General features: G+C 38.1%; 1 protein-coding gene across 1 annotated transcript; it reads left to right on the top strand.

The window, feature by feature from the left end:
* Positions 1 to 12567: 12567 nt before the first annotated feature.
* LOC104158284 (endophilin-A3-like) lies at positions 12568 to 18152 on the top strand (the record flags this gene model as incomplete). The annotated part of the gene is made up of 5 exons (XM_009695890.1): positions 12568 to 12633; positions 13342 to 13410; positions 14689 to 14761; positions 16254 to 16397; positions 18019 to 18152. Coding segments are annotated over exons 1-5 (486 nt in total), but the record flags the coding sequence as incomplete, so codon positions are not given.
* Positions 18153 to 19786: the final 1634 nt, after the last annotated feature.

Here is a 19786-nt window from a genome sequence, read left to right as displayed (position 1 = left end):
GCAGGTAGTGGCTGCCTGGGGGATACACTGAACTGCTACATCCCTTCTTGCCAGGGACGTGTTTCGTTCCTGTGCCTCTTTTCCAGTATGAGAACGGTGTTGGCTGTCAGAGGATGATCGGTACAGCTACGGGCCACCTCTTGCCAAAGGCTCTGAAACTGGGATCCTCAGGCAGAAAGGAGAAATTGCAGCAAACCTCTACTGAAAGTAGAGCTAAATTCTCATAGATTCACAAATGAAATACATAAATTTAAGTGCTAATGTTTTAAAGAGGATGATAGACGAAATTATTATGAAACATTAAATGTGCTACCCTTTCAAAAGTAATAATTTTTGCCATGGTTTTCTTTAAAACTTCATTTTTGCAAACTCTGGCACTGGTCATACAGGTGAAAGAGGGGCCAACTTGAGCTAATTTTACTAGCACAAAGGACTGGGATTTGAGAGGTAACAAAAGGAGGGGGGTAGATGGCTCCCAGAAGAAATTACTGAATCCATTGCAGAAAAAGAATGCAGTAGAAAATGAGACTTCTCTTTATAATGTAATAAGATTACATGTGTCTTTTGAGTAGGTGGGATTGCCATTGCTTTACAGATAATTATACACATTTCTTTGCAAAAATGTGTCTGTTCATTTGCACTGTCAGAGTGCTTCCAAGCCAGGAGACATCAATCTGAGCTTTGTTGTGCAAGTCTGCCTTCTCTCTAGAATATTCAACGCTTTCTGTAATTTTTAAACACATAGCTTATTTTTGTGGAAAAGTATTTGCTGATTGTTAGAATTCTTAATGCCATTTGAAATGTATTAGGCTACAGTGCTATGGATCTTTATATATACATGTTAGTTTGCAAATAAGTATTGGGTCCAGACATGTACAGGTAACTCTGTAGTCAAGCAATAGTTTAAATATTGGTAATTTTTGAAGTGTTTCCTATGTGATAATTGTAGACCATACACATATGTCCTAAGCTGTATGTATGCCATGAGGCATACTGATGGTTCTACATTGTGGATGCATAGATTGTTCAAGAAAATACCCACCACCTATCCAGCTGTTTATGAACGTACATAAGAGAAGCCCTTCGCTAAGCTGTGCTAGAAGAAACACAAGGACAAAATATTGCTTGAAAAGTAGGCATTAAGTAATAATAATACAGTAGTAGTTAGTTTAGCTGCTGTCAGCTGTTTATGACTAGAATCTGAAATTAAACAGAGTGCGTATTTTGGCAGTGTTGAGTCCTGTGTGCTTCTCTTATGAGTCTCTTGGGCTACACTCTTAAGAAGTATTTACAAGCCTAGAGATTTAGATAAGCACTTGGTGGGGTTTTCAGAAGCATCCGGATCTCTAATACCCCTTGGGTTTCTTGAGGGGATATGGGCATGTGTATGCATATAAAAATTGTTGATTAATTCTGTTCTTTTGAAGCAAAAGCATGTTCAATTTAATAGGAAATAGCATTGCATCCCAGTCTGCTGAGCGACTGAGTTATTTCACAAATACTGTTTTGCTTGTGTCTTCCTTTTCTAATTTTTTTTTTTGTTTTATTCTTGTTTTCTCTCGCTTCTTGTATTTGGCTTGTATTGAGGCAAAGGGGAAACTCTTTTAATCCTTATACCTTCTGACTTCCATGGAAAAAGGTATCCTTTGACACGTATCAGTAGGTTTAATAGCATGATGTTGTTATGTGTCATATTTGTTGCTAATACGTCAGTTTTACAGATTCCAGCATAGCGTGGTTTAATTGCTGAGCTCTGACAGATTTACCTTTAAGAAAGGGGGGGAGAAGTGACTGGTGAAAAAAGTATAAAAGTGACTGAACTAAAGAATATTTTGTAAGATATTGCCCTTATGTTTCTACTAATTGTCCATTAATCTCCCAACCAGCACAATTGAGTGAGTCTTTTATATTTACTTGCGTAATCAGTATTTAATGTTTTGGTTACTGATATCTTTTGAAATGTTGCCTCACTGTAACTGTATATGATGTGACTTATGATCCTTATGGATGTTCTCAACTTTGTTAATAATACTCCTGTGGAAAGCTACTTCTACTGAATCAGGACTGCAACTGGATGTAGTAGTACCCTGTTATTTTCTTTAAATTTAGTTTTAGCAGAATTTATTCAGTTAGTCCAGGATCTAGTTTTTTTTTTTTTAAAAAAAATAGTGAATCCTGTCATTGCAGAGTCAGTTGAACTTATGTTAGTGTAATACGAGTGGTCACATGTTCCTTGCTTTGGGTACAGTTCCAGGTAGCTTTAATATAATGTTGTCTGAAGTTAGGTTTTGAGACAAAGGTGTTCAGCTGGACACTGTGGAATTTGTTCAGTTCCTAATTTGGGTCAGAAGCATCTCATGTAATCTGGAGCAAACTGTTCAACTTTCTGCTAACCAAATGATTGCATATTTGGACTGAATGCAGATTTTTTTTTTGTATTTTCTCTTTTGCAAGGTTACACTTATTTAGGAACCAGAACAATTCATGATTGCATTAGGAAACCAACATAATTTTGCAGATTTTAAAAGTGTTACCACTCAAAAGTTGAAAATTTGAAAAATGTATTCATAGCAGTTTGAACATGGAAACCAGGTGTAAACACTTTTCATTTCACTTTTCTAACAGTCTACAATAAAAATATCTTTCTTGCACAGATTGTACACTCATCATTTACTTTTGCTCTCTGACAAGATCTGAAATTGCATTCTTATAGTAAACGGGTTGTGCAGTACTTGACAACTCACAGTTTGCATCCCATAAACAGTTGCATCACATAAACACTTGCTTTGCCTGTTCAGAAATACATGTAGAATATTTTATTTAAGACAGCATTCTTCAGAGCAAAGAGTGGAGATCTAGGACTTTGGCATTCTAATTTCGGAGTTACCACTTGTTCCCTGTGCGGCTAAGGACAAGTCAGTTTCACCCAAATTCAGTCAAGTATTTAGGCTTCCAGTTCCCCTCCTAAGTTACTGGCATATTAGGAGCTTGAATGTGTGGTTCAATCTGTACCAGTTTGTTGTTCTTTTTTCCTGTAGCATCAAAAGCTGTAGCAGTGGTGGGTAAATAGCTCTTGCTGAGAGCAGGAAGTCTGGAATCCAGACCTCTGAACAAGCAGTATCAGTAGCACAGGTAGCATGGACTTGCTTTTAATGAGAGACTCAAGACCTTTGGAACGTCACAGAAAGAGTCAAACTTTCCATTACATAGTGAAGATAAAACGTTCTGAAATATGTTAACAACTTTAAAAGAGTATGCTTGCTTAGAGGAGAGGCAATACCTTTCTCAATGTGCAGACTTCTGTAAGTCTAGATTACACGGTCTACATTTACACATACTTTGGTTGGATTATGTTAATAAGGTTAATTGAAAAGGCTGCCTGATTGTGTACTGACTGTGATTGTGTACTGACTGGATCAGCTGGGTACAGGATTTTGAGTGTTGACCAAGTAACAGCAAGTGCCCAGCATTCCTGACCATACTTAGAATTCACTTTCTGGCACAGACTTCTTGCAGAGCAACTTTAAGGAGTATCAGAGCTATAATGTAATGTCTGATGTTTCCATTATTAAATTAATAAAAACCATAATGAAACCCTAAATTCTGGCAAAAAATTACATGGAAGAAATATATTAGAAAGAGCATAGGAATCATGTGGGGTAAGTTCTGAGTATTGCTGTCAAAGAAAGGAGATTTAATTTTTTTCCAGAGATATAGTAAATGGCAAATTGAGTCATAAATAATATTTCACTAGATGTTATTGTTTACTTTCATAAACTGCAGAACAGTGACTGGCACATTGTCCTGTTTTTACAGATGACCTAATTGTTTAATGCCAGACACTTCATCTTACCGTATTAGTTGTAGATCTTTTCTTGGAGGACATTGTTTGCTACTTTGGAGATGATGAGTTTCTAAAGCACATACACAGAATCTTACAGATCTGTCAAGACCTTTGATATACTTATGTCTGTTTCCTTTTTTTTTTTCCTTAATTTTTCTTGAAAGAACAGGAGTAAAAAAATATTGAATGCATCCCAGGATTATGTCAGCAGAAAGAATTGCAAGGATGCTAGGAAATTAATGGTCAAACACCCGCATTGTATACATTGTATGGCAGATCTTTATGTAAAGCACTCATTATCTTTGTCAAAATTGTGTGCCCTTCTCTTTTGAAAAAAATTCTATTGTGATGATGCTCCCAAGTGGCAGAATCTTTTGTTTAGACTATGCAGAATCATATAGGTTGTTCAACTAATCACACTCCTAATGGGTTTTTTTTTCCATCTTTTTTTGATTGTGTAAGTCATTCCTGAAGAAAAGGCGGCACTCAACTAGTAACCTTATTTGTCATGTTATTGGGTTCCTTTTCATTGATGTTGTTTCCCAAGCAAAGGCTTTTAAATTCATTAAATACATTTTGACATGTACCTAGGTGTCTTCAGCAGTCCTTATTCATACAAATTAAGTTAGGAGACATCACACTAAGTGATACAGAAGAACCATATGTAAAAGAATTGAAATCGGCAGAAACTCTTGTGTGCATAGTTATGAGTCTGTAACACCATTAGTTTGAAAGCAGAACCTGCAGTTGATCAGTTGGGGGGATTTTTTTTGCTGAAAGACACGTGTTTTAGATTGTCTCTGAGATGTGTCTGGATTGCCTGGAAACTCCTACATCAGCAGCGAGTTCTGTCATTGCTCACATGTTCCTGTATGTACCAGTGCTTGTAAGGGCTTTCTTGATCCCGGAATACAGGGCTTGCACTATTTGAGCTTCCTTTCTAAATAAAACTAAGCTGCCACTTCTGAACCTTTGCCAGAACTGTGCTGTTGCAGCTCAACAGCTGTGGCTGTTCATTGATTCAGTGTGGTAGCTGCAGACCTTACGTTCCATGATGTGAATGGGTATTTTTTTTCTTTATGAGCATATGGGGAGCTTTGATGGACTGGGTCCATTCTTGTTGATACTGGCAGCTGTAGAGTTGACTGTAGCGGTCTCAGCTGATTGCATGGCTGGACTTCTCTACACTTTGGGTCATGTTCAGTTCTGAAATATTTGCTCCATGTTAGAAGGTAGGCTTAATAATAATGCTTTACGTCGATCTGCATGTGACCCATTAACAGTGTCATGCTTGAAGCTGAATTAATGTTACACCAGCAGCTCACAGAACATCACCATGTGGGAAGTACGTGTATGGGGACACCCTCAGATCCCCACTTCCCGGGCAAGTCGCATAGCAAACATGTTTCTCTTCTGTTCCTCTTTATCTGATATATCAGTTCACCTGTCTTCCTAAAAATAATCTACTGTGATCTTGTTGCTCCTGTTTGCCTGAGAAGTTACAAGTAATGAAATGAAAGATTCATAAATATTAGTGAGAATATTAGGAATGTTCTTCATGAATATAAACACTCTGGCAGTACTTTTGTGTATTTCTTTAACTTTGTGTGATTCAGAGATCTCTTGGTAGGAAAAGTTATGTTTTGCTTCTTGGGAAACAGGCCCTTGAGACTCCTAGTGTCCTTTAGATGGCCTGGTGGGGTTTTTTTTGTTACGCAAATGGAATTTCCTATCTAAAATCTGTGCTCTGAAAATGAAATGGGGCTCAGTTTTTATTTTTCATTTTTAAAAGTTGTATGAAATTTTAAAAATCAGAAAATATTTAAGAAATATTTTCATAATACTTATCTTAGTGTGTCCTTAAATGTAACACATTTCTACATATATTTAAAATGCTTCATATTTAAAAAAAAATACAAGTCTTTTTGGTATTTCGATTTTCTTGGCTGCTGGGACAAGATTTGCTATTGTGTCCATCGGAAATCCCTGAAGGAAGTTTAGATGTAGGGCATGCCCTGTCTTTACGCAGGATAGTGTGAGCATAGCCATGAGCTGTCTTTGAACTATGGGCACATCCTACAGTTCGTACTTTATATTTCTACTTTAAATATCTGGGAATAGAGATCTTCAGTGAAACACTAGAATGTGAATTCCTATGGCCATGGACGTGGTGTTCTGGAGTTCTGGTTCAGTTGTTTGTGATGGGTAATGAATTACATGAGAATCATCCCATTGTATGCAATGCTTTTTTGTCTCCCTGCATTTATATAAAAATGTACTCTGCCATAGGTACTGCCAGGATGCTGTTTTAATTTTTGTATCCACAATATGATTGTAACTTTTAATCAGTGTTAATCTCTCATAAATTCCAAAATAATATATTACAGTTTATAGTTATGCATAAACCATTAGCAAAAGAGAAAGCTTCATTTTCTTAAATACCCATGTACAAGTGTTGTTGAATTCAAAGACATTTTTTGCCACTCATGTAGCCATGAGAGCAATAATAATTTTTAGGGCACAGCTTCTTGCACTCTGTAATTTTGATTAAATAGCAGTAGGACCCAAACCAGCTACTTGATTAATTTTTTCCATAAACCCCAGTTCTCTCTGTTGCGGTCAGAAATCTTTTTTATTGTTTCCCCAAGTGCTTTGGAGACATCCATGCTACCGCTAGCTGAAAGTTTACTAGGAGAATAAGTTATAAAATACTCCATGTACGGGTGATGACCCATTGGGCACGATAGGACGAGGTGCTGAGCACCGGGTCTTGATCCAGCAAAGCACTTCAGCACCTACTGAGGTATGAACTTAAATGATTTGCTGGAGGCAAGCCAGAGTGTTCGTATTTGCAAGACTGAAACATACGCACTTTGTAGTAGATCCCTTATTTATTTTGGGGGGCAGAATCAATCTCTTTTCTTTCAAGTACATCAAAGCAAGAATATTTTTATTTTCTTTGAAAACACAGTGTACTGAAGCAAGCAAAGAGTTCTTGCCATCGTTTAGTGCTCTAAACTCTAAAATAAAAGGTTTGGATTTTCTCCAAAGAATTAGGATAGTATCAGCTGTATCAATATCATTAAAAGAACAGCGTCAAGTACCGGTACACTTTTATAATTTGACTTTTTCCCTCATTGATGTGTTTTTTTAAGGAGCCTGAGAAAAATCTCTTTTTAGGTATATGTTACCCATTTTCATTTGCAGATGATTTTCCACTTTTAGTGGCTCTGACATCCTTGTCTCTGCATGGCTCTGGGCTCTGTCTTGGGACATTCTTGGTGCAGGAGGAGAGACCTGAAGAGGCTGCCATTCTCGTACCTGGTTGGTTTTAGCATCCTCTGCAGCTGCTCCAGGAGCCAAGTGCTGTGTTTCTTGTAGTCTTTTGTTTAGATCTGTGCTTGAAAATGTGCATCTTAATTTAGTTTCTCACTGTGGGGGACTTCCTTTTCTTCTGAGCACTCAGACCTTCAGTAGATCTCTAGAAGTCAGTAACAGAGGTGTCTATAAACTACACATTCATTTTGGATGCTGACCTAGTCAATAACGCAGATTTATTTTTTTAAAAAAGAATATTTTTCTATTACAGTGGCAAACTTTGTGCGGATGGCTCTGCCAGTGTGTACTCCTTCATGTTACTAAAGATGTGCTAAGGTGCAAGCCGTGAACTACGCTGTGTTGTAGGTTCAAGTTCTGGTAGTCTGCACCACATGAGCTAGTAGTAACCTTCTTTTTGAGTGTGGGAATTAACAATCTACATGAAATACAGCAATCAGGGAACAGGAACAAAAGCTAATATACTTATCTCTGTAGCAGAACTTAGAAGCACAAACAGGGAATTACAGATATTTGAAGTTAAACTACTTTTGATCTAGAAGACAGGCTGGCATCTTGGTTCTCTAATCTGAGAGAGCATTTTGGAAAAGGCCAAAAAAGAAAATCCTTCTCTCCCCTCAGGAGGTTGAACACTGCAAGGAAATTCTTCTTTAGCCAGAAGATGTCTTGCAAGCCACCTTATTCTTCCCGTTGTCTATGATCAGCTTTAATAAGGTTCTTCAGGAAGCTTTTATTATTGTCACATTGCATTAAATCCTTTATGCATAATAATTTAACACCAAACGAAACAATTGCAGGGCAACAACTGTAAGTTTTAACGATTTATTAAGAGAAGTGTAATTATTATGTATTAACCATACTGGAATGTAGTATTTTGTCCTAAGTACTGTATTTAAAGATCTATCTTAATGTATTTGTGCAGTTTGGCCCAGTTATATGTTTCTGTGGGAAATGTAGCCATGCAGTTATATTATTTCCTGGCTTCCTATGTGTTAGCTTTGGGATGAATCTATTAGTTTTCCCAGTTGATTGCTTGCTTCCTTTTTAGAGAGAGAAATAAATTTAAAGTATTTTCATAGCTTTGGCTTTTTTGTTAAAAGATTTTTCCTAAAATCTAGGTTTTGCTTCATGGGTTTGACAGTGTGCGTATTCATGACAAATGTAGGAATTTTCTATCCCATTAAAGTTTCAACTGATAATTTCAGCAGATACTCCTTCAGAACGAAATAAATGCTGTTACTTAGTGAAGAGTGATTAAAAGCTCTTAAGTCTTTAATGGAATATGATACCTTTCATTTAGTCATTAAATAGTATTTCATGATTTCTTGGCTAGTTATGTACAATAGAGTTTTGCTGGTCGGTTAAGGACTTCTTCAGCTCCACTTGTTTCAACAGTAGCTCAATAACAAAAAAACTCTGATGGTTCAATCCCAGTTAACGACTGTTGCAAAAGAAAGGCAAAACAAGTGAAACAGAAGGTCAGAGCATGTGTGCAAGTATTGGCTGGCAAGAATCCTATTGACTTGTATTATAAAATACCCAGTGGATATGTAAAAAAAAATAGGGTAATTGTTTTGAGAGTTTTATCAGCTCTCTGTTGATCTGGGATTTTTTTGGCAGTTTCTCATGTTCAGTAACCTTCCTTAGTGAAATATGAAAAAGTACTGTAATTTAGTGGATATGATGTACAAAAATTAGTAGAAGACAGCATTTTTCTGAAGCTCATTTTTATAATCCATATGAGAATGGAGAAATACAATATTCCTGTGTCATAGGAAGGATAAATCTTAATGTACTTAAAAGTACGGAAAAACTACATGAAAGCTTGAGGCTTTTTTAATTTAGAATTTTGATGAGCTGTATATTTTAGTTTAAACTGTAGACAGTTTGTGCGCTGTGTTCATGCTTCATTGCAACAGAACAAATCAAAAGAAAATTACGTTCTCTCAAAGAAATCAGAGTAAAAAAGAACTAGTGTGAGAACAAAATCTCAATATTAGGTTTATAGAGAAAATGTTTTCTCAGACAATTTCTTGGAATATAAATTCCTTAGCAGATAAATATTTAGTCTTTTAAGACCGTATAACAAAATTGCAATTTGCATGTTGAACAGTAGCTGGATATACAGAACTTAGATGGAAATCACAGTATCTGGAGGGGTTTCTTTCAAAACCTATTTGTTTTTTTCCAGATTTGTCATCTTAGAAGATTCCACATAAGCCTACCAGAGACTTTAAGATTGTCCATAATACAGCATCAAATTTAATTTTTCAACATTAAAAAGAACAGTAGGATCTAGGAAGAAGGTATAAACAAGGAGCATTTGTGTACAAACTGCAGTATTTCTTCAGGCAAAAAGGTCTTCTATTATACACAGCATGCAAGTTTTACAATAAAAGATGGTTTGCTAGTGTATATAACTACAAATGACAGAAGATAATACAATGGCTGATTTGAAAGTGTTTTCATGTTTGTATTTAGAGGTTATTTTTTTTTTTTCTGCTTGCTAACTCTGATACATCAAATGTGATGGAGAGAGTTGCACAGACACCTGAGAGGAGAAAATCTTTCTCATTTCACAGCTATTCTCTGGGTGTAAATTTTGATTCAGAGGAAACCTAATCAGCTCCACCAGAAGCATGACTAATGAATGACTTTAGCTTCCGACCTGGCAGTAGAATAGTAAGGTAGTGGTAACCCCCATGGCAGGAACTGGGTTTTTTTGTTTGTTGGCTTTGTTTTTGGTGGGTGGGTGGGTTGGTTGGTTGGTTTTCAGAGCCCCAGATTCTTGCTCTGGCCCTGTCTAGTGAAAAGGTGCTGAATCCATGGCACTCAGCTTCCGAATATGGAGATGAAGGATTCTTCCTGTACAAGTGATTCCAGGCTCCCTTGGAGTACATGCCTTGTGTGCGATGGTAGCAGTTTCACCTTTGATTAGCTGACTTGTAAAAATTGATAGATGTTGCCACATAATTACACGGCCCCATGGTTAGCAGTTTCACCTTTGATTAGCTGACTTGTGGCAACATCTATCAGTTTTTACATAATTACACGGCCCCACGAAGCAGTTTCACCTTTGATTAGCTGACTTGTAAAAATTGATAGATGTTGCCACATAATTACACGGCCCCATGGTTGGGCATGCTTCTGTTTAAGTTCAAAGCATTTCACAGCTTGATATAATGCATGTAAATGATGCTCAGTAAATAGTTGGAGAACTGAAACTCAGCAGCTGTCTCCTTTGTGCATCCATTTTCAATAATTAATTGGGTATCCTGCGACTTTTAATTGGGAGAGTGATGATGCTAGTTTTACAACTCCTAAATTCGGTATGATCAGAACAAAAGCTCTTGTGTTCCTAAATGTGGGAACAGTGAAGCCAATCCCGATTATAGCAATATGAAATAAGCTGTAGTGATGTAAAAGTTAATGGTAACCATTAGAACTTTATATCAGTTTTTACTGTCAGGAGCGCAGGCAGCTTGTAGTCTTCAAGGAATTATTCTTTATGGTATCTTTCTGAGCACTGAGATAGTCTCCTTTTTCAAAGGAAATTAATGCTCAGGGTAAATATTGGAGGGGAAGTGTCTCCTTGGGCTAGAAATTGCAGTATCGTTAACGTTTGTATAGCGCTGGGAAAGTGTGTCCTTGGGCTAGAAATTGCAGTATCGTTAATGTTTGCATAGCGCTGGGAAAGTGTATGAACAAACAACTTCTTATGGTCAGTGCTTTTGCTCCTAGGTGTAGGTGTGTGTTAGGTTGTTTTGAGTCTCTGGATGAAACGGTGTCTGCAGATCCAGTGGGTGGCTCTATGGAGTTGCATTCACATGTCACTGTGAATACGGAATTAGAATTGGAGTCAGGTAGGTCAGAAGGGCCCTCCAGAGAGCGTCTACTGCAGGCTCCCACTTGGAGCACGTTCTGACCATGTATGGCAATCAGTAAGCCAGGGAAAGCTAAGGGATGCCAATGGTTAAATAGCATATGCCCTAAGACATTTACTGAAAACATATCAACTTCCAGTGTATCTGATGAGAAATCGCGTTTTTCAGACTATCTTTGTCAGCCTTCCAATGAGCCAGTGGAATTTTTTTTTCTCTCTCTGGCATTACTGTTAGTGTGTGAACTTTCTACTCATCCACTTGTGCTTCTTGTTATAACATTCAGATCTATTCTCTCTTAAGTGTGGGACACTTCATTATTTCAGTCATTTGGTGCAGTAATTTATTATTAATTACGCTTTCACAGTCAAGCGGTCGTGTTACCTCATTGCATTTATTCTTCGCCAACATATAAATGGATTATTTGTAATGAGACAGCTATGGGTTGCTACTGAATGTGGATTTTGCAACTTCAGCCTGAGAAGGATAATTCCCTCACTGCACTCAGCCTTTGAAAAGGGTTCACCATGAGAGGTTTCAGGAAACCACAGATCTGCTCATTGCCTGCTGGAGAAAGAAAACGTGTGAGGCTGTGGAAAATGACATTGATTATTTTAGCAATTAACATTGCACAGAAAGGAGGCAGAAACTGCTAGCATAAAGATCTGCACAATTTCTGGTAGGCTGCTTTTCATGCAGCCTTTTCCTGCACCTTTCTCCATCTGTGCTCAGGGACCCCTCAGATCAACCCGCAGAGACCTGGGCAGAGTCCCCCTCCGTGCGGGGCCACGGGTTGCTTCTCTGCTGTGATGTCTTACAGCAGCAAGATGATGACCCACAGGAACCCACTGGTACTTGGGCTTCTCCGTCCTTGTTTTATCTGCTTTTGTGCCTGTTCTGACAGTGATCTGGAAGAGAAATAATGTTGACAAGTTTGTGGGCTGCTTGGCATATTAACCATAAAGATTGCAAGTCCTACCGTAAAGCCAATAGAAATAATTAGCAGTTCGGCCCTCTTTGAATTTACATTTTCCCTTGAGCAGGTCTGTTCTTTTGGCTGTATGGTAGATGTGATATTGATGTAAGGTCAGCCAGCACTGAGCTCCTAGCTCTGCTTCATCAACCTATCACTGTTTTTTGGCAAGGCAGGACTCTCCTTCCACACCTGCGTGGTGCTGGCTATGACCGAGAAGAGGGAACCATTGCACTACAAAGAGCCGTGACCCATTTCCAGAATATGCAAGTCTCTAAGGCCTTTTTAATTCAGTGAGATGAATTCCTTTTTAGAAGGTGCTGAGGATGAACAAAACACTTTATTGGGGGCAGGTTTGGGGGATGCCAGCAGTCAGTGAGCTAGGCCTGGATTTTACATTGCACTGTTACAGATTCAGTGATAAAAGTCAATTAAAACAGAGAAATGCATAGTATTTTTGCAGGAATTATCCTAGAAATGTATGTTTAATATTTGTTGAAGAGGTGTTAAACCGCTTCTGTCATAGCAGCGTGATGCTTTCAAAGGCGCTTTCTCACTGGGTGATGATGTGGCTTTCTTTTCATGCTGTTGCAGCGCAGGTACCGTGCAGTGCGAGAAGCAGATAGCTGAGTTCTGCTTGAGTGCTTATTCCTAGCCATGATTCACGCAGTGGGGACCAAACTCAGGTCTCACAGCCTGGAGTTTTTATACAGAAGTTGGATAACATTTCAGCTGTCTAAAGAAGGTTTACTGAAATCCTCTATTGCAAACTGGTGCTTTGAGTTTTTGAAGAACGCATGGCATTGTTGTTGTCAGTGTCATAAAGACACTGAGTCACACAGTTGGGTCACAGTGCAGCGTTTTTCACGAGGCTGTTGCTTCCACAGAACTGCACACAATGGAATAGGAGTTGTTTCCCTGAACTTAATGGCGTACATGACCAGAAGGTACTGAGAAGTACAGAGCTGGAGAGATGTACTTGAAAGGGTTACTCTGGAGTTACCTGCAGTCAGACTCTGGTCCCTATGCCTGAAGTCTGAACTGTAGGTCATGCCTTTAGGGTACAAACTGTTTAAGCATGAGAAATCATTTTTTGTTTGCCTGTTGTAAATTCATATCAGGTATCTTTGTCTCTCTTGAAATGAGTGCTTTACTTCCAAGGCTAAGGTTACTCTTCTCTTGCACAGTTGCCTCAAATGTTTGCTGCACATTTTCTAATCTGGAGTGAATTCCTGTGACTCTTGCATGTTTATTTAATTACAGAATAAATATCTCCAACTTTTTTGTTTAAATTTATCTTGTTACAGTTGTTCAGTGAAAAAATCAGTGGAGCAGAAGGAACAAAGTTAGATGAAGAATTTCAAGAAATGGAAAGGGTAAGGAAAGTAACATTATGTTTTCAGTCTTAAACTACTGCAGAATCAAAAGTGTTTCATGTTTCAAGTGATAGAATGGTATTGTGGATTTACCTGGGGGGGGGAAACGCCACCATGTGCTTCCAAACAGAAATATATAAGTGCAAATTTATCCTTGAGCCTTGTCAGCTCAGCCAAGGAAGAAGAGACATCCACAAAGGCTGTCTGAGCAGAGGAAGCAGGTTCCACTGACACCTCCTGACAGTGAAGAGAAACTCCTTCAAGAATGGTGCAGAGCACCAGGAGGGACCTTCCTCCTCTGTGTGGATGGGAGATTAGAGAGAGAAGTCTTCAGTGTTTAGTGAGTCTTTGTAAATATCATGAAGCCTTCCCGTCTGATATTATTAATGCTAAAAATCTACCTACTAGGATCAAATTTTCTCTTGATATAGAATTGTATTTCTTGGTTTAAATCCATGTTCAGAAATTTACATGAATTGTTGTGGAAATTGAGGTGTTTGCTGTCTACTTACTAGTTGTGTTGCAAATTAAACCATCTTACTGCCAGTTTCTGCTTTTTCAGCTATTCGTGCTTTGTTTTTATTGCCCTTGTCTTTCTGTGTATTTTTTTTTAATGTTCATAGTAGACCTAGGTCACAGCTTTTATTGTTGGCAGATTGAGGAAAAGTCTTGTGTGAGTTGTTTTTTTTCCAATATGCACTTTTGAATTTATGATCTAAACAGGTTTCTAGGTTTCAGTTTCTTTGGCTGCAGAATAATTATTTCCTTTCTCTGCATTATAAGGGGGAAAATAATGTGTAGGCCCTAAGGGAGGAAAAGGGAAACAAACCAGAAATGTAATTTTTATAGCATTTTTAGAAACGATTAAGTGGGAAGACAGTGCAAACCACTGCTTAAATGGCCCTGACCCCTAGATTGAGGGAGATGTTCAGTCTTTTTTCACCTGTGGAGAAAAGCAGTCTTAGCAACAACTGTTGGGCTGGCAGGAAAATTGTAGTCTAGAATGTGTAAGCAGTAGTCAAGACTGATGGGCTGGAAAGGCAAGCCCCCATTTTGATATGAACCTTCTCTCCTTCCCAGTGCTACCTGCCAATTAATGTGGTTTTGGTAAAATCCTCTCATAACTACGACATGGCTATTTATTTTAAGCTACAATATTAGCTTTATTTTAAATGAAATTTTGTAATCAGCTAGAATAGTATGTTATGGCTAATAAAATTATAAAACTTTCCAGTAATCAATTAGATTTTTGCTAACTGTGTTACTTTTCACTTTCAGAAAATTGATGTTACTAATAAAGCTGTAACAGAGCTTCTGTCCAAATCCACAGAGTATCTTCAGCCAAATCCAGGTAGGATAGGAACAATAGGTGTTGGATTTTGCTGAACATTGTCTTACTTGGAAGTTCGTCCTAGGTAAATAAAAGCTAATTGGGTCATCATTGTGAGGCTTCTGGGCATCCTAGAGAACTTTATCTGTGAGTGCAGTGAACAACTGTAAAATTTACATGTCATAAGTCTGATCTGGGATGCATTCAACTTGCAGCACACAGCGCATCTGGTTTACTGGGCACGTGTGGGTTGTGCATGCATGACATGTCTCGAACAGCTTGGGCCTGTGGGGCACCATAGGTGTTCGTATTTGTGCTCAGTTTCCTGGAGTGGGGTATGGATCCCTACAGTGAGAAGAAAACCAGTGGTTTTTTTTAGTAGAGGTATAAAAAGCTGTTGAATTTAACTCCTAGGCTGCTGCCGTCAGAGGTGCTGGTGGTTATGTAGCCAGGAGGAAGAGGGCTGTTACTTGCTTACCCGGTATTTGAACGAGGTTTTGCATTTTCTGGGCACTGCTAGATCTCAGTGGATCATCAGTTAATAGAGGTTTTTCAAGTGTTGTTTTAAGAAACAAGAAAGACGACATGTTTACATTTGCAGTCTGTCACAAGGTTTATCTGTTATGACTTTGATTCACTGTCCAAACCAGCTATTGGAGGAGCCTTCATTTTTTGAGAACTGACTGAATTCCTGTTTAGTGAGCTACACCAGTGACTTCAGAGATGGCCGTCTGTTGTGGGTACCTTATGAGGTGCACATCCCTGAAGAAGTTTAATGGGTTATGCCCACATAAGGATGGTAGAATTCAGTCCTTTACCAAGGCCCAGCCGGCAGGTTCAAGGTGAAGCTAATCACCATGGTCCACACTCCTCAGGAATCCCCTGCCCATGGCTGCTACTGTGTTGAAGAAGCCATTGAGTGATAATAGTAAGGAGTAGATTGGAAAAACTCTCCAAGAATAGATGCATGTTTCTGTCATGATACATGCAAGATAACAATAAATTAATTTCTATGTAGGAGGCCATTCTGCAGAACAAATTTCTACTGTCTTGATTACTGGAACAAAAAAAGTTGGGGGGAAGTTCTGCAAAGTTCTCATAAGCAAGAGAGGGAGAGAAAGAGAGCATGAAATTGGCTTTGGCTGTGCTTGTATCTATTCTGTTTGCTTTCTGCAATACTTCTAATCAAGGAGTTCAGAAGCAGGAATATTCAAAGGGATACGAGTATTGGTAAATATTCACAGAAGGTGACAAGCACTCCCACTATATATCTGTCTGGAGAAATTATGCTTATTCCATTGGGAATAAAAAACAGGTTCATATGACCCATATTGTTGAATGGAGTCTTATTTCAACTTTTGACTATGAAGTACTGACAGCAAAAAACTTACAAATCTACAGACCAGCTTAGTGACTTGCATCATGATATTGCTTGTTAAATGATTTCTTGCTTTAAATATATTCGGTTTAGGAGTGTATTTCTAACTTTTTTGTTCTTTTTTATGTCCCTCAGCATACAGAGCCAAGCTGGGAATGCTGAATACTATGTCAAAGATCAGAGGACAAGTTAAAACCACAGGCTATCCCCAGACAGAGGGACTCCTAGGAGACTGCATGATACGGTATGGCAGAGAGCTTGGCGATGATTCTATGTTTGGTGAGTTTGTGTATCTCCTCTGTGAATATTTCAGCATGAAGTTCTTTGCAGAATATTACTCAGTGACACCACCTATGTAAATAGCTGCTGCAGGTAAGAGAGAAAGTTAGGTAAAGTACAGTGATCAGGAGGTGATTGATATAATTAACAAAACATGATGCTTGTATGTATTTTTCCACCTCTATTGCAGGTGGATTTGATAACACTATTACTGATGCTGTCTGATTGATATTATTACCATAACCATTTTAGTTTCTAAGTTGCCAAACCTAAATAATTTAGGGTGATTCTTAGATACACTGTATTTCTTTTAACTGTATTAAAAAAAATGGTTACCCGATATTTGAGAAGTAAACTAAGGGGAAAAACTTCTCATAGAAAAAAATAAACAGGAACTTTGGGAGGTTTTGGTGTGTTTTTTTTTTTAAATAGTGAACTGGTATTTCTGTGCTTTGGAGCAGTGCATCTTAAATACGCATTTTCTTGTTTTCATGAAAATGAACTCTAGCTTGGCCATGCTACAATTCTTTGGTAAATCAAATCTTACCTATTTCCTCTCAAGATACGCTGGTACTTCACAGCCAAAATCTTGATAGAGGCCTTGCTTGCTAAACATGCATAGTATGTGGGCTTGACTGGAATGAATTTAAAGCATTGTCACAGAGCTACTCAGTGGGTGCTTTTTTATATGGCTGGGGTTAAGAGAGAACCAGAGAGAAATAAATGAGAAAAGGAGAATCCTCGTTTGGGGAAGAGAGCAGAATAGGGATAGGAGAGAGTGGTACGAGCTGGGACTGCGTGCAGAAGCCAATACAGAACTGGATGGCTTTGTTATGTGGTGGTGTTAATATCTGCAATTTTACACACAGTGGTTGGTTGTCTTGAAATAGCGACAGCTAGGTAGGTGTAGGGACTTCACACTTGAGTCCAAGAAGGTGCTGCGTAGGGAAGGATGCTGCTGATAGCCAAAGACTGATTTATTCTCCTCATGAAGAGTGAAGAGGCACAACTCATCTGTGAGCTGGATGTATTTGTGTGTTTGCAAAAGCAACGGGGATACTAAATAAAACTAGGAAAGGGGAAAGAACATTTCAAACGCTGTTCTGCCTGTTGATACTTACATGCTTAATAAAGTATAGAGCTATTTAAATAGGTGGTTTTAAAGAAGCGGCAACAATTTTGACTGAAAGGGGGTTTGCAAAGAAAGTGTATGTGAGGAAAGCTGTATGTGAGGAAGCTGTAAAACATGATTTTGTGATTGAAAAGTTACTCACGTTTTGTGTATTTACTAATATCACTAGAGTCGTACAAATTAAGCAGCTTGGTGTGCAATTCTCAAGGTGGAGGAGGTTTGTAACCTATGCAAATACAGAAGGGAAAATAGTATTTATTTTTTTTCCCTGATGCCCTTTAGGGGGAAAAAAGTATACTTCAGAACAAAAATTTTCCAGTTCTAGTTTTCTGTAGGAGACAAGCAAGTGCGTAGCCTGTGCTATTTTTTTTTTTACTCTTCAAGGGCCTGCAGCAGATACAAAGATACCTATTTGAAATAGCTGTTTCATAAGACAAATTTTCTAGTTTTACATATATTGAAATATAAGTAGTCTGTTCTTTACTGTAGGCCTTGCGCTACTGGATGCTGGTGAGAGCATGAAGCAAATGGCAGAGGTGAAGGACTCGCTTGATATTAACGTCAAACAAAATTTTATTGATCCTCTACAGTTGTTGCAGGACAAAGATCTAAAAGAGATTGGGGTAAGTTTTCCAGGGTAAAGCTTCACTTACCAATAATCAGAGTCAATCAAACTCTAGTTCTTGAAAGCAATAATATTTTTGTTGAAAAAATATTTGTCTTGAAAGCAATAAGGTAAATAAATTTTACTGCATTTAAGTTTGTATTTCTAGCAAAACGGGGATGAAATCTGCATAAAAATCAATGCCTGGCTATTTTTCACTTGTCTAACTTACTCGGTTTGCTGTATTGCTTGTACATACAGTACAAGAAGGACAGTGAAGAAAATTACTTTTATTTTTTGCTATTTTATTTTAACCAACATTTTTATTAATTCTTATGAACATGAGTGGGCTATGATTTACTGTGACTGATTATCCTGTCTTGCTGTCTCTGTCAGCTTAAAGCTGTTTATGATGGAGAATGAATGTAACTGTTGAAAAAGGCTATTCAGGGTAATCACAGAATGATCTGAAGTGCCATAAAATGTTGAAGGGCCATTTGCCACTATAGGAAAAATATAGGAAGCTGAGGAACACATTTTTAACCTTTTAGAGTTAAGTTTTTCAGTGCTTTTGTTTACATTGTGACAATTCAAAGAAAGCCAGGCAGTCATTTGTCTGAGTCTGTTGATTCCAATAGACTTGGGTAATAAGCAAGTTAAAACCCTGATGAAGTGCAGAAATGAAATTATTTTATTTGTTTACACAAAAATGGATGTGGAAAGCATAGCAAAAAGATAGTAATAATGTCTTGATGTCTGTAGCTGTCTCCTGTGATACATAACTGTTTTCAGTTGTAGTTCTTCTGAAATGTCAGACAACCTGTTTTCATCATTAGCTTTAATGAGCATTTTGTACTGTCACTTTGAGTCCATTCTGTGAGTCTGTCAGTCCCATGATTTTTGGCAACAGAAAAGCTTGTGTAGTTATATCAGATAGAAATGTCAAGTTGACACCTAACAGAGAAAGCAAGAATACAAGATTTGTTGGAGCACTGCTCATGGAATGAGAGGGGAAAATAACCCTTTAACTTTTTTAGCTGTTGTATTGCAAATAATTCAAGAGGTGAAACTGAATTAAATGTAGAATGTGGAGACACACACATATTAAGATTGGATCCTGCTTCTCATTTAGACAACCTGAGGTGTTGCACATTTAGTGAGGTCCATCAGTTGAATGCCAAAGTTTAGCAAGTCAAGATAGACAATTCCCCAATTTATTTAAAATTTCATTCATATTGTCCTGGGATAGAGCTAATTTTCTTCCTAGTAGCTGGTACGGTGTGTTTTGGATTTAGTGTGAGAATAATGTTGATAACACACTGATGTTTTAGTTGTTGCTAAGTAGTGTTTATACTAAGTCAAGGAATTTTCAGCTTCTCATGCCCAGCCAGCAAGAAGGCTGGAGAGATGAAAGAAGTTGAGAGGGGACACAGCCAAGGCAGCTGACCCAAACTGGCCAAAGGAATATTCCACACCATATGACATCATGCCCAGTACATAAACTGGGGGGAGTTGGCTGGGAGTGGCTGATCACTGCTCAGGGATTATTGCTTGGGCATCGGTCAGCGGGTGGTGAGCAATTGCATTGTGCATCACTTGTCTTTTCTGGGATTTTATTCTTTTGTTATAGAATTATAGAATCGTTTAGGTTGG

Source organism: Cariama cristata, unplaced genomic scaffold, assembly GCF_000690535.1.
Source record: "Cariama cristata isolate BGI_N322 unplaced genomic scaffold, ASM69053v1 scaffold2532, whole genome shotgun sequence".
Taxonomy (NCBI): Eukaryota; Metazoa; Chordata; class Aves; order Cariamiformes; family Cariamidae; genus Cariama; species Cariama cristata.
This window is presented reverse-complemented; position numbering and strand designations above follow the sequence as displayed.